Source organism: Neovison vison, chromosome 12 (assembly GCF_020171115.1).
Source record: "Neovison vison isolate M4711 chromosome 12, ASM_NN_V1, whole genome shotgun sequence".
In the NCBI taxonomy this organism is placed as follows: Eukaryota; Metazoa; Chordata; class Mammalia; order Carnivora; family Mustelidae; genus Neogale; species Neogale vison.
The window spans coordinates 134,061,297-134,085,442 of NC_058102.1; the positions used below are offsets into that span (position 1 = coordinate 134,061,297).

The 24,146-nt window shown below is 38.3% G+C and overlaps 1 protein-coding gene and 1 pseudogene across 1 annotated transcript in view; both read left to right on the top strand.

Annotated features, from left to right (window-relative positions):
- The first annotated feature begins 12,196 nt into the window (after window positions 1-12,196).
- Window positions 12,197-13,547, top strand: LOC122892082 (annotated as a pseudogene).
- Window positions 13,548-14,956: 1,409 nt separating this feature from the next.
- Window positions 14,957-24,146, top strand: part of LOC122891043 (ankyrin repeat domain-containing protein 26-like) — a 117,337-nt gene continuing 108,147 nt past the window's right edge. Inside the window, exons 1-3 of the mRNA XM_044226424.1 lie at window positions 14,957-15,000; window positions 17,053-17,128; window positions 23,972-24,092. Of these exons, the coding sequence (XP_044082359.1) occupies window positions 14,957-15,000; window positions 17,053-17,128; window positions 23,972-24,092 (241 nt within the window). The remainder of the gene's footprint in view (window positions 15,001-17,052; window positions 17,129-23,971; window positions 24,093-24,146) is intronic.

Below are 24,146 nucleotides of genomic sequence, written 5' to 3' on the forward strand. Positions count from 1 at the left end.
AAACGTTAAAAATGAAAAGGGTAAAAATTTAAAAAAAATTAAAAAAAATTAAAAAAATTTTAAAACATTAAAAAATTTAGCAAAAGAAGAGAAAAAAATGAAAAAGAAAAAAATTACTTTAACTGCAAGACTCAGAAATCACAGGGAGAAGGCCATGAGTTCCGTGCTTTGCTTTCTCCTCCTCTGGAATTCTGCTGCTCTCCTTGGTATTGAAACTGCACTCCTTGTTAGGTGAACTTGGTCTTGGATGGATTTCTTGTTGATCTTCTGGGGCAGGGGCCTGGTGTAGTGATTCTCAAGTGTCTTTGCCCCAGGTGGAACTGCACCGCCCTTACCAGGGGCCGGGCTGAGTAATCCGCTCGGGTTTGCTTTCAGGAGCTTTTGTTCCCTGAGCACTTTCCGTAGAGTTCCGGAGGACGGGAATACAAATGGCGGCCTCCTGGTCTCCGGCCCGGAGGAGCCGAGAGCCCGGGGCCCCACTCCTCAGTGCGCCCTCAGAGAACAGCACCCAGTAACTCCCGTCTGCCTGACCTCCGGCTGCACTCCGAGCTCACCGAGCCTGCGACTGGTTCAAGGTAACCCCAAACTGTAAGCTTACTGTTGGCTCTGTCTCTGTAGCCGGCTTTCCCGCTCCAATACCCGCAAGCTCTGTGACACTCAGACACCCATGATCCTTCTGTGACCCTGCGAGGCCTGAGGTCACGCTGAACCCACGTGGGCTTCGCCCCGGTTTAGCCTCTGGAGCGATGTCCCTCAGCGGAACAGACTTTTAAATGTCCCGATTTTGTGCTCCGTTGCTCCGCCACTTGCCGGGAGCCGGCCCCTCCCCCCAGGGTCTATCTTCCCGGCGCTTTGGATTCACTTCTCTGCCAGTCCTACCTTTCAGAAAGTGGTGGTTTTTCTGTTTCTAGAATTGCTGTTCTTCTTCTCTTCGATCTGCCGATGGATTTGCAGGTGTTTGCACTCTTTAGATAAGCTCTCTAGCTGATCTCCTGCTAGCTGAAGTAGTCTCAGCCTGCTACTTCTCTGCCATCTTGACTCCTTCCCGTTAGAGAGAAAGATTTTTAAGTTAGTATGTTTTATACTTCCTCTTTAATCATATTAAAACAAATTGAACTTGTTACGAAAATGGATCTTTAAATTTTTACAAGTGGATTACATTTAGTAAATATTATTACATACTGATTTGTCTCATTAAAAAAGGAGCTATCCTTAAAACTGGGAACTCTACAATACTTTCCTGGTACCAGAAACAAATGGCAAAAAATACGAACTGGAAACCTTAGCTAGTATGCAGCAATACCAGTGAGACTGTTTTTTTTTTTCTTTAAAGGTGACCGTCTATGGTACGGGAATCAGACAAGAAAAGCCTTGAGAAGCATAGGTTGTTTTACATATTGTTGTATCAACAAGATCTCACCATTAACAACTATTTACTAATTTCTCATTAGTAAAAGAGAATGAGATATGTTGACTTTATTAGAACAATCTTTTCTTCCTTTTGTTGCATAATTGTCATGATAGTGTAATTTTTAAAAAATATTTTATTTATTTTACAGAGAGAAATCACAGGTAGGCAGAGAGACAGGCAGAGAGTGGAAGGGAGACAGGCTTACTGCTGAGCAGAGAGCCCAATGCAGGGCTGTATCCCAGGACCCTGGGATCATGATGAGCCGAAAGCAGAGGCTTTAAATGCACTGAGCCACCAAGGCGCCCTGGGATAGTGTAATTGTGTTAGAACATGATACTCAGTTGCCATTAGTAAAGAGATTATCATAATAAAAATTCAAATGGGCAACTGAGGCTCAACAGATTATAATAAAAGAAGAAAAATGGTTCATAATAACAAAAATGCTACCATTCTCCCTAGATGTGGCATCTAGTACATTGTACAATCTAAAATGCATGAAGAAACATTTAATTTAGTAGACTTTTATCAAAGAATATCTGTAGGTTGGTTTGGCAATTTACTCATTTTCATTTGTTCACTTAGCAAATAACTATCAAGTGTCTTTTAGCTACTGTCACTCTGATGGAGAATACAAACATTCAAAAAACACAATCCTTGCCCTCTAGGAGTTTGTTATTATCATTGTCATTTTTATTATTTCTTCTATTTTTACTACTTTATTTTTATTATTTAGTTTATTCCGTGCTTACTATGTGCCAGAGTGCCCTAGTGTTTATAATTCTCATTGTTATGTTTTTATTGGTATTTAATATTGAGTCGATAGTATGCAGACTGAGTAGTAAGTTTGCCAGGTAAATAAGCAGAAGAACCATGTTTGGCAAGAGGAATGTCCATCAAGATTACATGTTTTGCAGAGGGAACAGCAGTGCAGACGCTCAGATGTATGAGTGAACTTTGGAGCACTTACGAGCAGTTCAGTTTTGCTGGTGCAAAAAGTGTGCTATGGGAATGGTTGGAATGAGTGAATACTTAGCTAAGGCAAGCTAATGAAAGTTTTTCAGTACCATGGAAAGGTGTAGCTCTTACCCTGTAGACCTTGGGAAATTTATCAGGTTGAATGCTTTTAGCTGCAAATAACAGGTGACTTATAATAGTGACTAAAACGGGGCCACCTGGGTGGCTTAGTCATTATGCGTTGACTCTTAGTTTTAGCTCAGGTCACAGTCTCATCAGTCATGAGATCAAGCCCCACATGCCACAGGGCTCCGTGCTCAGCATGGAGTCTGCTTGACGATTCTCTTCCTCTGCCATTCTCCCATTCATGCACTCTCTCTAGCACGCGTTCACTCTCTCTCAAATAAATAAATCTAAAAAAAGCAAACCAAACCAAACAGAGACTTAAACAGTAGGAACCAGAATTGTTTTGATGGTTCAGTGATGTCTCCAGGATCCCAGTTGTCTCTTTTTGGCTTTGAGGTTGGCAATATTTTGTATGCCCTTTCCTGATTGGCTAATTAGCAACAGTTTGAGGCATATTCTCACATGACAATATCCAGTGAATGGAAGGACTGTTTTTCTTTATGTGCTTCTTTTATTTTTTTTTAAAGATTTTATTTGTTTATTTGACAGAGAGAGACAGACAGAGAGGGAATACAAGCTGGGGGAAGCGGCAGAGGGAGAAGCAGGCCTCTTGCTGAGTGGGGAGCCTGATGTGGGGCTGGATCCCAGGACCCTGGAATCATGACCCGAGCTGAAGGCTGACAATTAACAACTGAGCCATCCAGGCACCCCTATATGTTTCTTTTAAATAAGAAGAAAACTCAGAGGCTTGCAGCAATTTTCCTCTAACATCTTATAAGCTAGGTTATATAACATGCTTGTTCCTAAACCAGCCACTGGTAAACCAGGTACTGTAATTAGCTTATAATAATCCTTTATTCTTTTGAAGTTGGGGTAAGGCAACCTTCTTCGTGTTTGGGACAATAAATATCCAAATAAAGTTCTGGTTTTCCAGCAAGAATGAAGACTATGACATGGTTATTGGGGAGGGAGCCAGCAGTACTTGATGCAGAGACTCACTGGAGAATATGAAGAAGGGTAACAAGATTAGATTTGAATTAGGGCCTTCTGGTTGTGGCACAAAATAGTGATCACCAAGCTTTTTCTCTAAAGGGCCAGATAGTGAATATTTTAGGCCCTGTGGTTTTTCAACTACAACTACCACTATAGTGTGAAAGCAGCTGTAGCAATACATAGGTGAATAGCAAGAACCAACCATCTGGTTCTGTAAATAAAGTTTTATGGGGGCACAGGCACATGTGACTGGTCCGACTTGGCCTGTGGCCATAGTTTGGTCACCCCTCATGTGGAGGATAGATTGGGAAAAACCATGTAAAGAGACTGGAAGATAATGGACACAGATATTTCCTTAGTCTAGTATCAGCCCATTATGAAATGTTCACTCCTCTTTACTGAAAAAGTCAGGAGGCTCAATTTAATCAATTTACAATGTTGTTCTTTTACTAGGCCTCATGTATTTCTCATTTCTTAAAAATTTAAAACTTTTAAAAGATTTTATTTATTAGAGAGAGAGCACAAGTGGGGCAGAGGGGCAGAGGGAGAGGGAGAAGCAGACTCCCCATTGAACAGGGAGCCTAGTATGGGGCTTGATCCAGGACCCTGAGACCATGACTTGAGGTGAAGGCAGACGCTTAACTGAGTCACCCGGGTGCCCCCTTTTTCATTTGTTTTGCTTAAAATCTTTTTATTCATTTAAGAAATAACAATACTAGTTGGTGGCTTTTTTTTTCCTTCTGGAAGTCATCAGTTAAGAGCTCATGTTTGTGTAGGGCAGTGGCAGGGGAAATATAAAGCAATGATAGAAAATAAGTATAGTTAATACAGTTTCATGATTATTGGATGTAGAAAGAGGAGAGAGGCAGATGCATGGGTGGCTCAGTCATTTAATAGCTGCTTTCAACTCAGGTCATGATCCCAAGGTCCTGGGATAAAGCACCACATTGGGGTCCCTGCTCCATGGGAAGCCTGCTTCTCCCTCTCCCCCTCCCCCTGCTTGTGTTCCCCCTCTCGCTGTGTTTCTCTGTCAAATAAATAAATAAAATCTTTATTTATTTATTTATTTATTTATTTATTTTCAGAAAAACATTATTCATTATTGTTTCACCACACCCAGTGCTCCATGCAAGCCGTGACCTCTAAAATACCCACCACCTGGTACCACAACCTCCCACCCCCCCGCCACTTCAAACCCCTCAGATTGTTTTTCAGAGTCCATAGTCTCTCATGGTTCACCTCCCCTTCCAATTTACCCAAATTCCCTACGCCTTTCTAACGCCCCTTGTCCTCCATACTATTTGTTATGCTCCACAAATAAGTGAAACCATATGATAATTGACTCTCTCTGCTTGACTTATTTCACTCAGCATAATCTCTCCCAGTCCCGTCCATGTTGCTACAAAAGTTGGGTATTCATTCTTTCTGATGGAGGCATAATACTCCATAGTGTATATGGACCACATCTTCCTTATCCATTCATCCGTTGAAGGGCACCTTGGTTCTTTCCATAGTTTGGTGACTGTGGCCATTGCTGCTATAAACATTGGGGTACAGATGGCCCTTCTTTTCACGACATCTGTGTCTTTGGGGTAAATACCCAGGAGTGCAATGGCAGGGTCATAGGGAAGCTCTATTTTTAATTTCTTGAGGAATCTCCACACTGTTCTCCAAAGAGGCTGCACCAACTTGCATTCCCACCAACAGTGTAAGAGGGTTCCCGTTTCTCCACATCCTCTCCAACACATGTTGTTTCCTGTCTTGTTAATTTTGGCCATTCTAACTGGTGTAAGGTGATATCTCATTGTGGTTTTAATTTGAATCTCCCTGAGGGCTAATGATGATGAGCATTTTTTCATGTGTCTGATAGCTATTTGTATGTCTTGATTGGAGAAGTGTCTGTTCATATCTTCTGCCCATTTTTTGATGTGTTTGTCTGTTTCGTGTGGGTTGAGTTTGAGGAGTTCATTATAGATCCTGGATATCAACCTTTTGTCTGTACTGTCATTTGCAAATATCTTCTCCCATTCCGTGGGTTGCCTCTTTTTTTTTTCTTTGACTGTTTCCTTTGCTGTGCAGAAGCTTTCGATTTTGATGAAGTCCCAGAAGTTTATTTTCACTTTTGTCTCCTTTGCCTTTGGAGATGTATCTTGAAAGAAGTTGCTGTGGCTGATATCAAAGAGAATATTGCCTATATTCTCCTCTAGGATTCTGATGGATTTCTGTCTCACATTGAGGTCTTTTACCCATTTTGAGTTGATCTTTGAGTACGGTGCATGAGAATGGTCGAGTTTCATTCTTCTACATATAGCTGTCCAGTTTTCCCAGCACCATTTATTGAAGAGACTGTTTTTTTTCCACTGTATATTTTTTCCTGTTTTGTCAAAGATTAATTGACCATAGCGTTGAGGGTCCATATCTGGGCTCTCTACTCTGTTCCACTGGTCTATATATCTGTTTTTATGCCAGTACCATGCTCTCTTGGTGATCACAGCTTTGTAATAAAGCTTGAAATCAGGTAAGGTGATGCCGCCGGCTTTATTTTTGTTTTTCAACATTTCCTTAGGGATTCGGGGTCTCTTCTGATTCCATCCATACAAATTTTTAGGATTATTTGCTCCAGGTCTTTGAAGAATGCCGGTGGAATTTTGATCGGAATGGCATTAAAAGTATAGATTGCTCTAGGCAGTATAGACATTTTAACAATGTTTATTCTTCCGATCCAGGAGCATGGAATGGTCTTCCATCTATTTGTGTCTTCTTCAATTTCTTTCATGAGTGTTCTGTAGTTCCTCAAGTACAGATCCTTTGCCTCTTTAGTTAGGTTTATTCCCAGGTATCTTATGGTTCTTGGTGGTATAATAAATGGAATCGATTCTCTAATTTCCCTTTCTGTATTTTCATTGTTAGTGTATAAGAAAGCCACTGATTTCTGCACATTGACTTTGTATCCTGTCACGTTGCTGAATTGCTGTATGAGTTCTAGTAGTTTGGGGGTGGAGTCTTTTGGGTTTTCCATATAAAGAATCATGTCATCTGCAAAGAGAGAGAGTTTGACTTCTTCATTACCAATTTGGATACCTTTTATTTCTCTCTGTTGTCTGATTGCTGTTGCTAGGATTTCTAATACTATGTTGAATAAGAGTTGTGAAAGTGGGCATCCTAGTCTTGTTCCTGATCTCAATGGGAAGATGGCAAACTTTTTCCCATTGAGGATGATATTTGCTGTGGGTCTTTCATAGATAGATTTGATGAGGTTCAGGAATGTTCCCTCTATCCCTATACTTTGAAGCGTTTTAATCAGGAACGGATGCTGGATTTTGTCAAATGCTTTTTCTGCATCAATTGAGAGGACCATGTGATTCTTCTCTCTTCTCATATTAATTTGTTGTATCACATTGATTGATTTGTGAATGTTGAACCATCTTTGTAGCCCAGGGATGAATCCCACCTGATCATGGTGGATAATCTTTTTAATGTGCTGTTGGATCCTGTTGGCTAGGATCTTATTGAGAATCTTAGCATCCATATTCATCAGTGATATTGGTCTGAAATTCTCATTTTTGGTAGGGTCCTTGCCTGGTTTGGGGATCAGGGTAATGCTGGCTTCATAGAAAGAAGAATTTGACACAGCTTCAGGAGAATAGGTGTTCTTTCTTCTTTTAAGGTTTGGTAGAATTCCCCAGGAAGTCCGTCAGGGCCTGGGCTCTTGTTTTCTGGGAGGTTTTTGATCACTGATTCAATCTCGTTATTAGATATCGGTCTATTCAGGTTGTCGATTTCTTCCTGGTTCAATTTTGGGAGTTTATATTTTTCCAGGAATGCATCCATTTCATCTAGGTTGCTAAACTTATTGGCATATAACTGTTCATAATAACTTCTGATGATTGTTTCTACTTCCTTGGCATTAGTTGTGATCTCTCCCTTTTCATTCATAATTTTATGAATTTGGGCTTTCTCTCTTTTCTTTTGGATTAGTGTAGCCAGTGGCTTATCGATCTTATTGATTCTTTCAAAAAACCAGCTTCTAGTTTCATTGATACGTTCTACTGTATCTCTGGTTTCTCCCTCATTGTCTCAGCTCTAATCTTGATGATTTCCCTTCTTATGTGTGGAGTTGGTTTGATTTGTTGTTGATCCTCCAGTTCTTTAAGGTGTAGAGACAGCTGGTGTGTTCTGGATTTTTCAATTTTTTTGAGTGAGGCTTGGATGGCTATATATTTTCCCCTTAGGACCGCCACAAATAAATAAATAAAATCTTAAAAAAGGGAGAGGGAAGAAGAAATCTTAGAAGAGTCATATATTTCCAGGTTGTGCACTAACATTTAACCTGGCCATGAAGAATGAGTAGGACTTTATCGGAGTGCAGTGGGAATAGGGAAGACCAGGTATTTTCTGTATATGTTGAATTTGATGGAATATCCATGTATTATATTTTCAGTAATTGGATAATTGAATACTAGGCGTTTCTAGCTGGAGATAGAGCATCAAGTTTGGAGGTGCTGATTTGAAATAAACTGATTAGAATTATTAGGCAAAGTCACAGCTTGGACAAAGATTGAGCTTGTCCATGATGGAAAACATATAGAAATAGACGAAGGCCAGTGAACAAAGCCTGGGAATACCAGTATATAAAGTGTGGATGGAGGTGTAAGACTTGGTACAGAAGACTGAGAAGTGGCTGGGGAAACTTAGGAGAGGAATTAGTGGAAATGTTGTTGAAAAATTTGAAAAAAAATTTCATGGAGTATTAATTGTATCAAATAAAATCACTAAAAAAAGTTGGATTTAACTTTTAAAAGTTCTTTGGTGGTAACCTTTTCAAAAGAACGATTTTTGAGTTGAATGGTCTGTTATTTATGTGACTGGTACATTTTGTGTCCAAATATGGAAAAATAACACATCAAGTAAGGTCCTTCCTAACTTTTTCTAACTGCAGTATCTACCTGGACAGGGTCAAGGGGAAATGGTCTAGCCTTGTGAGTAGACTGGCCAACATTTTTCCATAATTGTCAAAACCTAGGGGTCAAGTGTGAGGAAAAGTGTTGTCTTTCTTACCTGTTTTTTGTAGAGATACTTGAGCTTTTCTTCAAGTCCCTGGTACATTCTCCTGGATGAATACTAGGACAAAAATCTGGAAGCAATAAGCAGGAAGCCACTGTCAGTCCCTTTCTCTGAAATGGAATCACGATGCAGCTGTATTTTGACAGTTTTAAATTTTGATCAGAAATATTTTATACAGACCAGCAGTTTGGGAGAAACTGACCTCTTTTTAAGTATTTTATTGCAGAAAACTAGTATAATATCCAGGAGGAAATATAAGGTGATATGCTGAATATACTAGTTCTCACTTGCTAGGGATTCGGTGTCAGTAAAAAACGTCAGTACTGGACTATTTTTGTTAGTGCTGTCTCTCTCCATCCTCTTTCATTTGCCTTCTTCTGATATCTCTACTTTTACTGCTCCTTTCTGAATTTAATCTGAAAAGAAAGCAGTAAGGAAAATTGTCTTGGAATCTATCACTATTGGAACACATTTCTACCATATGTATATTTCCTTCTAAGGTAACAGGCTACCCAATCTAAAATGTATTTCATATTTTGTTGTTTCTTTTGCTAAACTTCTTTGTACCTGTACCACAGTGACAGAGTTAGTGATGATGTTTAGCCAAGATTGAAAGCATTTTCTGGATTATCAGAAATTTTTACCTGATAACAGTTTTAATGTGACATGATTTTGTATTTTTTCAGAAATTGGTAAACTGTGGCTTAACAAGAATATGTGGCCAATTAGATTGACAAGTTTTTAACCATCTCTGTATATAAGATAACTCACTTTGTTTTTCCCCAAATGAGTTCTCTTGATCTCTAAAGATCAAATCCACTATTTTCAGGCTGGAGTGGAAAACTCATCCTACATTTTGAATGTAGTATTTCTGAGTTTTTGAGCAGTTTGTCAACAACTGCCATTAATAGGTGAACTGTTTCTAATTCTATAAGAAATTAAGAAAATGAGTGGAAACAAAAAACTCTATAACCAATAGTGTGTTATTGTACTGTGTATGATAGTTATATATTTTTCTATAATTATCCCTTACCTTATCGATTCTTAACTACAATAGAAGTGAATTAAGCCCTATTTAGTTGCAGAAAATTTATGTGACCTTTTAGTTTTTTTATAGGAACTTTTATACTGTAGGACATATTGGTAATCATCAGAATTCTCTTTTTTTCCCAATTAAAATAAAATTGTTGATTGTTTCACATTATTTTCTGACATTTCATCTATTCCTTTTATGCCTTTATTCAAATGGATATAGAAATACAGCAGTCTCCCAGGCAAATACTAAGAAAAACAGATTCAAGGAAAGGTGTTCTGTGAAATAACCTTCTAACTGTAATCGTGTCTTAAAACATCAACCTTAATCATAAAAGTTGCATATGATGCATTGGTATTAGAGGCTCCCAAAATGACACCCAGATGTGGTTATTCACTGGAAGAACTCACATGTCTCAGCATATTTGTATGCATGCCTGTGGTTTATTATGGTGAAATGATACAAAGCAAAATCAGCAGAGAAAAGGTGCATGGAGTAACGTCTAGAGGAAGTCAAGTGCAGGCTTCTAAGAATCCTCTGCCTATGGGTGTGCTAAATTCCTCCAGCATTAAATCACAACAGCTCATGTGAGATGTTGTCTGCCAATACAGGAATCTTATAGATACTCAGTGCCTGAAGTTTTCTTTCTTTTATTTTTTTAAAGATTTTATTTATTTATTTGACAGAGAGAAATAACAAGTAGGCAGAGAGGCAGGCAGAGAGAGAGAGAGAGAGGGAAGCAGGCTCCCTGCTGAGCAGAGAGCCCGATGCGGGACTCGATCCCAGGACTCTGAGATCATGACCTGAGCCAAAGGCAGCGGCTTAACCCACTGAGCCACCCAGGCGCCCGCCTGAAGTTTTCTTTAAGTGATAATCATGTAGGCATCTTCTCCCTAGCATATATCAAAATTTTGGTTCCCGGAAGCAAATCAAGTAATAAGTACTTGATAAATCACCTGGTTTGTACCAACACTTAGCAGTCTCAATGGATACCTTTTGTTTTTTTCCTTCACAGTAAATAGACCTTATTTTTGACAGCATTTTCAAGTTCATTGCAAAATATAGCAGAAAGTACAGGGAGTTTCCATTTACCGCATGTTCCTCTTCACACGTAGCCTTTCTTGTTGTTAACATCCTGAACCACAGTGGTACATTGTTATATTTATATTAGCTCATCTTTATCATCCACAGTCCATAATTTACATCAGGGTTCATTCTTGGTGTTATACATTCTATGGGTTTTAACAAATGTGTGATGACATGTATCTATCATGTGGTATCACATAGAATAGTTTCACTGCCTTAAAATTTCTCTGTGCTGTGCCTGTTCCCCTTGTCACAACCCTTATCTCCTAACTTAAAAAGTTTTACTTTTACCAGAATGTCATCTAGTTGCAATCATACAGTGGATATCTTCTTGAATGTTTAAAAAATTAAAATTCTGAGGTAATTGAATATAGTGATTCAAGATAATCTTTGTCCTTTGTTATGTTCATCAGTGTAGGATCTGATGACATATGCCTTACAGACTGAAAAAGTGTGATTTCTACAGACGTTTGTCACATAGTGGGGAAGGTTGAGAACAATGACGTCATATCCTGCTACCTAGCACTAATCTTTGGTACCATTCTGGTCTAAGAGGTGGATCCAGATAGACTCTCCAGCAATGAAAGTAGGTTGTCTCAAGAGGTTATACTTTATAGAACCAGAATCACTAAAATCGCTAAAAGCTTTTATATTTACCTTGCAATTGGAAATAAGACCAGAGAGAGTCTGTTTACTATATTTATTTTAAAATTTATTTATTTGACAGACAGAAATCACAAGTAGGCAGAGAGGCAGGCAGAGAGAGAGGGGGAGGCAGGCCCCCGCTGAGCAGAGAGCCCGATGCGGGGCTCAATCCCAGGACCCTGAGATCATGACCTGAGCTGAAGGCAGAGGATTTAACCCACTGAGCCACCCAGGTGCCCCTGTTTACTATGTTTTACCATGCTGCAAAGTAGCGTGGCTGTAGACCAATCTTTGTGATGAGGTGTTTCACCCCAAACTTAACAGCCCCTGCTGGAGATCTGGAGAAGTTCTGTTGTGTTACACCAAAATAAGTATAGTCTCTTTTAACTGCGCCTCATAGTGAAAGTCCTGAAGAATTTAGAAGAATCCTGACATTGTCAGTCTGTGATGATGATTGTGCTAATGACACGATTTTCTGTCAGTCTCAAGGGTTTGGTTAAAATTGTGGTCATTATAAACATCCACTTGTAGGTATCAAATTCTGATGGATACCATTCTTTTCTTCCATTTGGTAAATGTAGAGGAGAAAGTAAGATTTCTTAGTGAGTTAACTGCCTACCAATAGTATAATTAATATTCACTCCATTGTGGTTGCCAGGTATGGTCCCGAAGAATACTTTTTAACACATCAGTATTACACTTTGAATATTCTGTATTTTTCTGTTGTTGATTTAAAATGTACTTTGCTTTTTTCTCTAGTGGCGAATAAGACTTTTGAAGAAGACTCTTTAAGCAGGTAGGATTTTTGTGGATTTTTTTTTTTTTTTTACAAATTCTGTGTTAACAAGGGAATGCAGAGCAAAGCATTTATTGAGAGTTCTACTGTGTGCTAGGCACTATATTATATGCTTGACATTTACTTTACTTATATAGTCATTACAATAGCATCACAAAGTAGATGTGCTGTTACAGCCTATTTTTTTTATGAATTAGTCTTCTGTGGTTCAGCAATGTTGATTAATTGACCTATGATCCTATAGTTAAAGAGTAGCAGACCCAGAAACTGCCACTGCTGGTAACAAGAGCTTGAACGCTGTGAATTTTCAGTCTTAGAGGGGGCCACGGTGCCCCCCATGAGGCATAAGAAACTAGTCAGTTACTCACAGTTTGAAAATTCTTGCAGTGATGATGACTTTTTTTCCGCAACCACACCTTTGAATAAGAAGCCCAGAACAGCACCAAAGGAGTTAATACTAGAAACAAGGAAACTGAAACTGAAGAATCTCCAGAAAGAAGATATCCCACTGCAAGAGAAAACCCCTAAAAAAGGATGGCTTTAGGTGAGGAACTCTACCAGCGAGACTTAGAAGTGGCGCTAGCTTTATCAGTGAAGGAACTTCCAGCCGTCACCATTGATGTGGGAGAGGCTCGAGACAGAAAAATGTGCCAAAAATGCCAAAAAAAAAATGTGGCAGCAGCGAAATTGGGACAATGACTAATCCATCTCTCCGATTGCAGTGTAGCCAGTGATGATTTAGATTGGGATAAGCTTACCGAGGGAGATGATGTGTGCGGTGCTCAAGGGAAAAGAAAAGCAGCATCAAAAGCTGTGGTACAGCAGAGGAAGAGTCTTTCGGAAGGCAGTCATGGCGGTAGTGCTGAGAACTCTGAACCAAGCCACTGGTGGAGAGTCTGAGGATGAGTCTGATTTTAGGGAGAGTGAAGATGATGATGCGAACTTCACTCTGGGAGAAGATAAAGTGGAAGAAATTAAAAGGAAAGAAGTGAAGGTAGAAATCCCCAGTTGAAAAAAAGGAGAAGAAACCTACATCCAAACGTGATCCAAAGTCACTTTGGAAGTGACTTCAGGAGACTGTGCTCCAACTGCCCTGAAATCAGAATCTCAGCCTTCACCAAAAAAGGCTTTATCAGTGAAGAGGCCATTCGGAAACCATTACAAATATGCAAACCTTCAGCTGGAAGCAGAAAACCTAAGTAGATGCCACCAGCGCTGTCTGGAAGCAGCAGCAACAGCAGCAGCAACAGCAGCAGGAGCCCACTGGCAGGGGTGTCTGTTACGTCTTCAAATCAGAGTCTCTGCCTGGCTTGCCCAGATTAGCACAAGTGAAACCTTTGCATCCAAATGCTGCTAGTAGCTGAGTGTGGTTGTCAACAAAGGTTTGATTAAGAGAATAAGAGTTTTACAAGTGTGTTTATATTTGAATTGTGTTTCTGTTTAAGGAGGGTATCATAATATAAAGGAATCCTTTAACGTAAAAAAAAAAAAATGGGTAGTAGACCCATGATTTGACTGTCAGCCTGCGTGACTCCCACATTGATTCTTTTGTCCCTTAGCAGCACTGGGGTTAAGCTACAGATCCTAGTCAGATCAACTCAGAGGGTCAAATTTAGTTATGTGTTTATTGATTTAGAGTTTTCCTCAGAAACCAGGTTAGTCCAAGCATTTGTCCTAATATATTTGACAACTAGTGATAACTAGGGGTAATTAGTGCAGTGGCAACTAGTCTCTTGTTTTTACTGTCAAAGATTTTAGGATGGCTCTCATTATCTATGGCCATAGTACCTAGGTTTTACATAAGCAAGACCTAATCAGGCAAGTTCTTAGATATAGAGATGTCTGCTCTCCTTGAGATGAATGCTTTTTCCAGAAGTGATGGATATGTAATCTAGGTGTAGGCCATGATACGTTAATTAATTTTATCATCTATTTAGAGGATATTTCTAAATGATTCCTGTTTACTGACTTCCCCGTCTAGTTTTCCCTTTAGGCTAGTTCCTTTGACCAGTTCCTTGAAGTTTTTTCTTTTTTTGTAGATTTTTTTTCCTTTTCTCCATTGACTTTTCTTGTTCTTTTTTTTTTTCTTTCTTCTCTGCTTTTCTTGGTGTTTTCTTTTATTCCATTAACTTTTTCCCTTTCTGCCAGCTAAGCATTTTCTGTTTTTCTATAGACAAAATCAAAAGCACATAGAATTTCAGGATTTTAGGGCATCTTAGAGATGAATTAATCAAAATGCCCTCTGGTACTACAACCTGTGTTTAACATCCTCACCAAGTGATTACTTAAATGGAGAATTTGAAATGCAAAAGAGATTAAAGTGACTTACTTGGATATGATAAGTGACAGAAATGAGATTTACATTCAGGTGTTTTCCTTTTTTTCTCATCTTAATAGGTGAATGTTTTAATAATAGAAAGATGGGGAGTGGGTCTAGTGAACACAGTGAAGGTACGTAAGGAAGGAATTGGCAGGAGAGGTCGAGTTTCAAGAATAACAACACTGGGTTGGATAGGAATAAGAATTTTAGAAAGGATGTCAGAATATTTGGGCTTATGATAAGTTAGATCAAGATGTATTACAGAAATGAAGGATACACACACAGAGAAAGGAATGAAGGACACAGGATATTGGGAGTTGTTTAGAAAAGCATATTAAAATAGAGGTTTCAGGAGAATCATGAGCAGTTTTTTTTTGTTGGTTGGTTGAATTGAATGAACTAGCATACTTCAGGTTTTCTGTTGAGAGGTATTAAAATCATTTGAGCCACGGGGAAGGCTTTTTACAGCATATAGGAATGTGATACCATCTACTTCCAGCCCAATCTTGGCTTAGATCCTCTCGAGTAATGGGGGAATGGAGATTCGGAACTACACAGATATATGGCCCAAGGTAGGGGTCTCCTCACTCCACCTCTTTTTCTAATTCTCTGATGTCCTTCCCATGTACATGTAGGGTTTGGTGGGCTAGGACTGGCTGTCAAATCAGTAACAGAGCTTCATTTGGGTAGTTGGTAACATGTCTACATTGAGATGATTACATGGATGACTGAAAGTCTGTTTAGCTTGTCCTCCAGGAGCAGGAAATGGCTCCTGCTCTTGGCCATTTGATGCTATGCTTGTTTTGGGAATCTGCTTTCATAGGCTAAAGAGGGTACCACTGAGCCCTACAAAAGAATGATCTAAGAGCTCACAGAAAGAAAATATTAGGCCGTGTATAGGGAAATAGAGGTACAGCTACCAGGACTCTATTTTTATAGCAGTCTCTCTTCTTGGGTATCTCAGTGCTTATGAAGGCTATTAAGGTCTTGCTAGTTCTTATAGACCTAAATAAGGCAGAACCTGTGTAGGGAAAAAGTTGGACCCTATAGTTTTTAATCTCTCTGGGAACAGTATTCCCACTAATAACATAAATTTGTTCTTTAACATGTGTATATTTGTTTGTTTATTTATTTAAATTGAAGCATAGTTGATCCATAATGTTATGTTGTGTTTCAGGTGATTTAAGAACTCTGAATGTTACACCATGCCTACCACAAGCGTAGCTACTATCTCTTACTGCATGATGCTATTACAGTACCCTTGACTGTATTCTGTATGCTGTACTTGTATCCCTGTGACTTACTATAACTGGAATCCTGAACCTCCCATTCCCCTTTACCCACTTTGTCCATCTTCCCATCCTGTTCTCTTTTGGCGATACAGAATTCTCTGTATTTCTGGATCTGTTTCTGTTTATTTTTGCTTTTACTCTCTTGCCTCAGGAGCAGTAAAAGCAAAAACAAACTGTTGGGACTGCATCAAAATCCAAAGCTCTACACAGTGAAGGGATCAATCCACACAATGAAAAGGCAACCTATGGAATAGGAGCAGATATTTGCAAATGACATAGCCAATAAAGGGTTAGTATACAAATAAAAAGAATCGATAGAGCTCAGCACCCCAAACACAACCCAATTTAAAAATTATCAGAAGACACGAACAGACATTTTTCCAAAGAAAACACACAATGAACAACAGGCACCTAAGAAGATACTCAGCATCACTCATTATCAGGGAAATGGAAATCAAAACTACAATGAGATACCACTGCCTACCTGTCAGAATGGCTAAAATAAAAAACATAAATAACAGTGTTGGCAATTATGTGGAGAAAAAGGAATCCTCTTGGATTATCGGTGGGAATGCAAACTAATGCAGCCACCGTGGAAACAGTATGGAGTTTCCTCCAAAAGGTAAAAACTGAACTACCCTACAATCCAGTAATCACACTATTGGATATTTATCCCCCAAAATATGAAAATACCAATTTGAATGGATACATGTACCCCTATGGTTACTACAGCATTAGTTACAATAGTCAGCCCGAGTGTCCATTGAGAGATGGATGGATAAAGAAGAAGTGGCACATATATATACAATGGAATATTCAGCCATAGAAAAGAATGAAATTTTGCCATTTGCAGTGAAATAGAGGGAACTAGTGAGTATTATGCTAAGTGGAGTTAAGTCAGAGAAAGACAAATACCATATGACTTCACTCACATGTAGAATTTAAGAAACAATAGAAATGAGCAAAGAAAAAAAACAACAAAAAACGAGAGACAGACAACCAAGAAACTGACTCTTAACCATAGAGAACAAGTTGATGGTTACCAGAGGGGAGATGGGTGGGGGAACAGATGAAATAGGAGCTAGGGGTTAAGGAATGCACTTGTCGTGATGAGCACTTGGTGATGGAATTACCAAATCATTATATTGTATACATGAAATAATGCAGCACTGTGTGTTAATGATACTGGAATTAAAATAAAATCTTAATAACAAAAACAGAGGCTAAAGTTCAATTACATCAAGAAACTTCATTCAATAAATAAATAGATGACTTTTCACTTGATTCTTCTTTTTCATTAAATTGTTTTTGTTGTATATTTTTGCTCTAAAGTATTTCCGTTAAACCTGCTGATGATAATGCTTCATGGCCTACATCAGATGATGAAGACTTAAGTTTGAATATGAAGGTAATGTACTCTCTTGCGAAATTAATTTTTCTGCTCTGAATGTAGTTTTGTGTATTATTTACTCCTAAAATTTAGCAGTGGCCTGCCTATCATCATTTTATGTTTGAAGTGGAAAGTTGGTCAGAACAAACCATTTTATAGAAATATGACAAGTTGAATTTTTTTTAACACTGTTAAATATCAAAGGTAGAAAGAATGGGCTGGAAATATATAATGACGGGAAAATTATATTGGGAAAAGCTTTCCCATGATGGAGGAAATATGACATTTGGTCAAGGATAAGGATTCTTACTCTGAGTTTTAAATGATCTTATCATGACTTTTCTTTTCCTTTCTCTTTTTCTCTTTATCTCTTTTCTTCTAACGTGGCTTTTATAATACTCATGCCTAAATGAATCTTCAGTGGACCCAGTTATTTATTACAGATTGTTTTTTCTTGGACATTTTTTATTTTGGTAGCATACAGTTTTATGAAAGAAGTTTTTTTTTTCGCTATTTCTATCCCTTGTTCTACATTTAGACCAAAATAAGATTGGAAATTGAGGAAATTTAGAAATTTAAATTTCCTAAATTTATATTGCAAAGGCATTCTACTGTGTTTTGAAAATAATTCCATAAAGAGTATAGTTAAAACTCTTTATCTAAGTGAAGAATACATGTTTTGCCTAAAATAATAATTAACACTAGAAGCAGAGGCTTTTCATACCCATATGGTAAAATGTCTATTTTCAGAAATCTTTTATATTAGTTTTTTTAAAATATCTACTCAGAATCTTTGTATCAGATTCTAAGATTCAAACTTCTAGTCACTTTATATTTATTTAAATATTCATGTTAAAGCTCCTGCATCATTATAAGCTATTGGGTGTTAGGAAACATAATTGTGCATCTCCTGGAACACCTAGAATAAAACCTTGCTTGAAGAAGCAATTTTAATATTTTTTGAATGTGAATTAATGAGCAGACAGATGGAATTCTGTATAATGGAATGTTATAAGTAATGTAATGTGCATAATGTGTCATAATGAAATATAAAAATTTTTTTAAATACATAATTTAAAAATTTATATTCCCTTTTCATGTTTAGGATTTATAAGTGCAAATGAATTATGTTGAGGAAATAAATAAATGAGAAAGAAGCTTACAATCTATTTTTTACTATCCTTTAATTGTGAGCTTAGAATTTTAGATAGAGAGTCTATCTTTTTTCTCCTGTATTTTTTTCCTGCTTTGTTGAAGATTATTTGACCATAGAGTTGAGGGTCCATATATGGACTCTATTCTGTTCCACTGGTCTATGTGTCTGTTTTTGTGCCAGTTCCATGTGTTCAACATCATTAGCCATCAGAGAGATTCAAAGCAAAAACACATTGAGATACCACCTTACACCAGTTAGAATGGCCAAAATCAACAAGACAGTAAACAACAAGTGTTGGAGAAGATGTGGAGAAAGGGGAACCTTCTTACAGTGTTGGTGGGAATGCAAGTTGGTGCAGCCACTTTGGAAAACTGTGCTACCCGATGACCCTGCAGTTGCACTGCTGGGTATTTACCCCAAAGATACAGATGTAGTGAAAAGAAGGGCCATCTGTACCCCAACGTTCATAGCAGCAATGGCCACAGTCGACAAACTGTGGAAAGAACCAGGATGCCGTTCAGCGGAATGGATAAAGAAGATGTGGTCCATATACATTATGGAGTATTATGCCTCCATCAGAAAGGATGAGAACCCAACTTTTGTATCAACATGGACGGGACTGGAGGAGATTATGCTGTGTGAAATAAATCAAGCAGAGAGAGTCAATTATCATATGGTTTCACTTACTTGTGGAGCATAAGAAATAACATGGAGGACATAGGGAGATGGAGAGGAGAAGGGATTTGAGAGAAATTGGAAGGGGAGAAGAACCATGAGAGACTATGGACTCTGAAAAACAATCTGAGGGTTTTGAGGGGGCGGGGCGTGGGAGGTTGGTTGAGCCTGGTGGTGGGTATTAAGGAGGGCACGTATTGCATGGAGCACTGGGTGTGGTGCATAAACAATGAATTTTGGAACACAGACATCTCTCCTAATCCTCACCCCATGAGAAAATGTAGGCTAGTAAATGGCAGAACTGAGATTTGAATCTACATTTGAATGATTCCAAAACCATGTTCTTTGTGTAATGGTTCTCATTTGACAATGGTGAATATTATAGTTATTTTACCAAATGTGTTATTTGTAATCCTTAATACTATTAATTTTTTTTTCCAGAATACCTCAAAACCAAACTTAAGAAAACTAATGAATGCTTCTCAGCTTTTCAAGAACTGTAAGCTGTTTGAAGACTGGTTATGCACTGATTTTTGTCCATTCTTGTGTTGTCACTTGAAATTACAGATATTTTCATATACTCTTTATTTTGTTTTTTTACTAAGTGGAAATAGAACTTGGCCTTGTATCACCGGGAGATAAAACTTTATTTGAGGATGATCATTCTGAAAACAAATGTGAAGATACAGTTGGTGTTCCTTCCAAACCATCTGTTGACATCTGTGACTCTTCTCCTCCTGCTTTGCCATCACCTGATTCTATTCTAAAACCTCCTTTCACATTGTTAGGCCTTGGTCCTTCAAAGGTAAGTTGTTTCATTTTAAACTTTTCCCCTATGTTTTTTTCATATTTTATCCTCTTGATCCTTCTAATGAAAGGAATCTTAGGAAGAAATGGAAGTCCTCAAGATCATAAGAGAAAACAGTGTCATACTGGTAGAGAGGTAATTGGATTGAGATTTATAAAGGTTGGTGGGAGTGAACAGTTCTTAGGTATGCCATTATGGAAGGAAAGAATTACAGAGCAACTGGAAAGAACAGCTATAGATGGAATATGAAGATGAGGGAGGAGGTGAAGGGAAAGAATTCATTTAAGAAGGGCTAGATGACTGTAAAGCTTGCAGAGTTGAGAGAGATTATTATAAAAACACAATAGCAGTTGTGGGGCTACGGGAGAGCAGATACTCTACATTATAAAATATGGTAGAAATTATTTTAAGTGCAAATTAAGAAAACGAAGACAGGTAATAAAAAAAATGCTCACTCCTCTGAATGACTTACAGTTTATTTCTATGAAGAAGTGGAAGAAAATTTTATTCTTTCTTTTCAGTTGATAAGGTGTGATATTGTATATTTAATTTAGCAAAACCTGTGTTTATAGATAATGCAAAATGAAATCTGTTTTAGGCCTTAATCAGATTTATTATGAATTTTGAATTTTGGCCATTATCCTTTTTTAAAAAGATTTTATTTATTTTTCTGTGTGTGTGAGAGAGAGTATAAGAGCAAGGGGAGGGGCAGTGGAGAAGCAGACACCCTACTGAGTAGGGAGCCTGATGCAGGACTCTATCCCATGACCCTGCGATAATGACCTGAGCTGAAGGCAGATGCTTAACCAATTGAGCCAACCAGGTGCTCTTTCTTGTGGTTTCTAATTTATTTACTGTGTGGTATAATCTTGGAAAGTTTTAGATCTTTTTGAGAATAAAGAGAGGAGATAAGTAAACACCTTATGTAGTCTTTTCATTACTTAAAACTGAAATTTATGACTATATAAGTGAGGTTCTTAATCTTTATCCATTAATTGAAATAAATTTTAAGCTGCAATACTCTTAAAGAAAAAATATAAAAAAATTTTAAAAGATTTTATTTATTTATTTGACAGACAGAGATCATAAGTAGGCAGAGAGGCAGGCAGAGAGAGGAGTGGGGGGAAGCAGGCTCCCTGCTCAGCAAAGAGCCTGATGTGGGGCTCGATCCCAGGACCCTGGGATCATGAGCTTAGCTGAGGGCATAGGCTTTAACCCACTAAGCCACCCAGGTGCCCCTAACATCTTGTTTTTTGATTCTGATTTATTTTGAATTGTATCTGCAATAGACACATCCACACACATCAAATGAATGAACTCACAATTTATAGTTTTTTCCTAATATGAACTAGTTGTCATTATAGAATCATAAGGAAGGAAAGTTTGCTAACAGAGTATACAGAATTATTTCTGGAAGATGATTTTTACTTTTTCAAATATCTCCAACAGTGGATACATTTTATATTATCAGGAACTTTAGTATTCATAGCTATTAGTTTTGGGGGGTTCTTTTTAAATTTAAAAAATTTTAAGTAATCTCTATACCCAGAATGGGGCTTGAACTCACAACCCTGAGATCAAGAGTGACACTCTCTTCCCACTAAACCAGCCAGGAGCTCCCATAGTTGTTAAATTTAACACGTGAATTCTTTCATATCTGAAATTCAGAAATACTGGTGATTTTTTAAATTTATTTATTTATTTATTTATTTATTTATTTATGTCCCTTTCTTCTTTCCTCATGTGAATATTGGGTCCTGCTTGTAATGACACATGTATTTGGAGACTTTAAAATCTTCAACTTAGATGATCATGATTATTTTTTAATACTAGATTCTTTCTCTGGTCATTAACTACTGGTAAAATAGGCTGTTCACAGTGGAATAAGAAAACCATGTGAATTTTAAAATAGAGTTTTGTATTTTATCATATATCATAGTAGTACTTAAAAATGCCTCAAATTTTTAAGATCCCATATTTCTTTTATATAATACATCTTTTAAGATTAATTTTTAAAAATGAGTATTCTTACAAAAATCTTGGTGTTTTGCAGTCAAATCTTTATTACTCTTTTTTAAAAATTTTATTTATTTATTTGACAAGCAGAGATCACAAGTAGGCAGAGAGGCGGGCAGAGAGAGGTGGAGGCAGGCTCCCTGCTGAGCAGAGAGCCCGATGCTGGGCTTGATCCCAGAACCCTGGGATCAAGACCTGAGCTGAAGGCAGAGGCTCAACCCACTGAGGCACCCAGGCACCCGATATTTATTTTTTTAACATCATGAGTAATGTCATTTTTCCTACTCCAAATGTATTTGTCTAGAACTTTCTTCATAAGTCTTCTGGGTGCTTTGGGATATCTGGGTGGCTCAGTCAGTTAAGCATCTATCTTTGGTTCAAGTTGTGATCCCAGGGTGCTGGGATTGAGTCCTGCATTGGGCTTCTTGTTCAGCGGGGAGCCTGCTTCTCTCTCTGCCTGCCCCTCCCTCTCCTTGTACTCCCTGTCTCTGACAAACAAATAAATAAAATCTTAAAAAAAGAAAAAGGCTCCAGGGTGCTTCAAATTTGGTAAGTCCCAGATTGAAGACATTGTTTCTGACGCTTTCTTCTTCCCTGACTTTTTGTAATCTGCTCTGTCATTTGTTTTCCCCATCCTAGTAGATAGCACGACTGAAACACTGAAGTAGGAAAAATCCTGGACTCCAAACTTCCCTGAAATTACTACCTCCAGGGGCACTTCGGTGGCTTGCTCGGTTAAGCATCTGACTGTTGGTGTTGCTCAGGTCATGATCTCAGGGTCCTGGTATGAAGCCCCTGGTCAGGCCCCATACTGAGCAGGGAGTCTATTTGAGGATTCTCTCTCTTCCTCTTCCTCTGCCCCTCCACCTGCAAGCACACCCTCTCCTTCTAAATATAAATAAATTAAATCTTTTAGAAAAAAATCATCATATCTCTACCTCTGAAACCAATAATACATTATATGTTAATTAATTGAATTTAAATTAGAAAAAGGGGCACCTGGGTGGCTCAGTCAATTAAGGGTTTGCCTTCAGCTCGGGTCAGGATCTCAGGGTTCTGGGCTTGAGTCCCTCGTTGGGCTCCTTGCTCAGCGAGGAGTCCTGCTTCTCTCTCTGCCTGCTGCTCTTCTTGCTTGTGCTCTCTCTGAAAAATAAATATAAAAACTTTAAAAAATATTAAAAAGCAAAAAAAAGAAAAAACCACATTCAGTCACTCTCTCCATTCACTATTTTGTATCTGCTTCCCATTTTTCATATCTTAATATAATTCCCTCTCTCTCTCTCTCTCCTATAATTTTGAAATCCTCTTCTGGCTTGGGTTCATTTTTTTTATTCAAAGATTTTATTTATTTACTTGACAGACAGATCACAAGTAGGCAGAGAGGAGATGAGAAAGGAGGCTCCTCACTGAGCAGAAAGCCTGATGCGGGGCTCGATCACCCACATCATGGATCATGACCTGATGATCCCTGAGCCAAAGGCAGAGGCTTTAACCCACTGAGCTACCCAGGTGCCCCTTGGGTTCCTTTTGTTCATCTCTACATTGCTGTCATATTGACCTTTCTAGAATATATTTGTGGGGTTCCTTTATGTTCATTTCTACATTGCTGTCAGAGTGATCTTTCTAGAATATATTTGTGGTGATGTAACTCCTCTGCTTCTTTAGTGGATGCCCATTACCTGAAGGAGAAAGTTTATATTCCAGCCTCACACTTGCCTTTTTTGTTTCAGTCCTGGTTTTCCAATTCTATCTCTCTTTGCCACTCCCCAAAATTGTGTTCCAGTTTTGCCACCTTCTGTAGCTATCGTCACTTACTGTGTTATTCCATACGTCATCCTTTTGCTCATTCTACCTTTTCTAGAATACCCTTCACACTGTCTTTGTGTAGTCTCTCTCTCAAGATACAGCCCTACCTTTGCAGCATTTCCTGAGCTTCCCATATACAACTGTTTTCCCCTTTGTGCCTTCACTGTGCTTTATTCACTTCACCTGTAGAACTAGTAAATGATACACTTCTGTTCTTGTTTTTGTCCATCTCTACCCCTACAAGTATACATGGAAGTCTCTTTTATTTATATTTCCAGCTTCTCCCTGGATAGTGCCTATGACTTGACGGACGCATTTGTCTTTCTGAGTGAGTGGGTGAGCACATGAATTGATGTGATGTTTTCTGAAGTTGGGTTTTTGTTTTGTGTTGTTTTTATAGGAAGGAGAGGAGCGGCCAGAGGTTGGAACAAAGGACCATGGTATCACTGAAAGTGTTCCACAAGCACAAACAGCTAATGACTGTTTGACTTCTGCTGACAGGGCAGAAGATGATAGACATGGTAAGTTAGTGAACATCTCCACATTTTTTTCTAGGCTTAAATGCTAGTATAAAA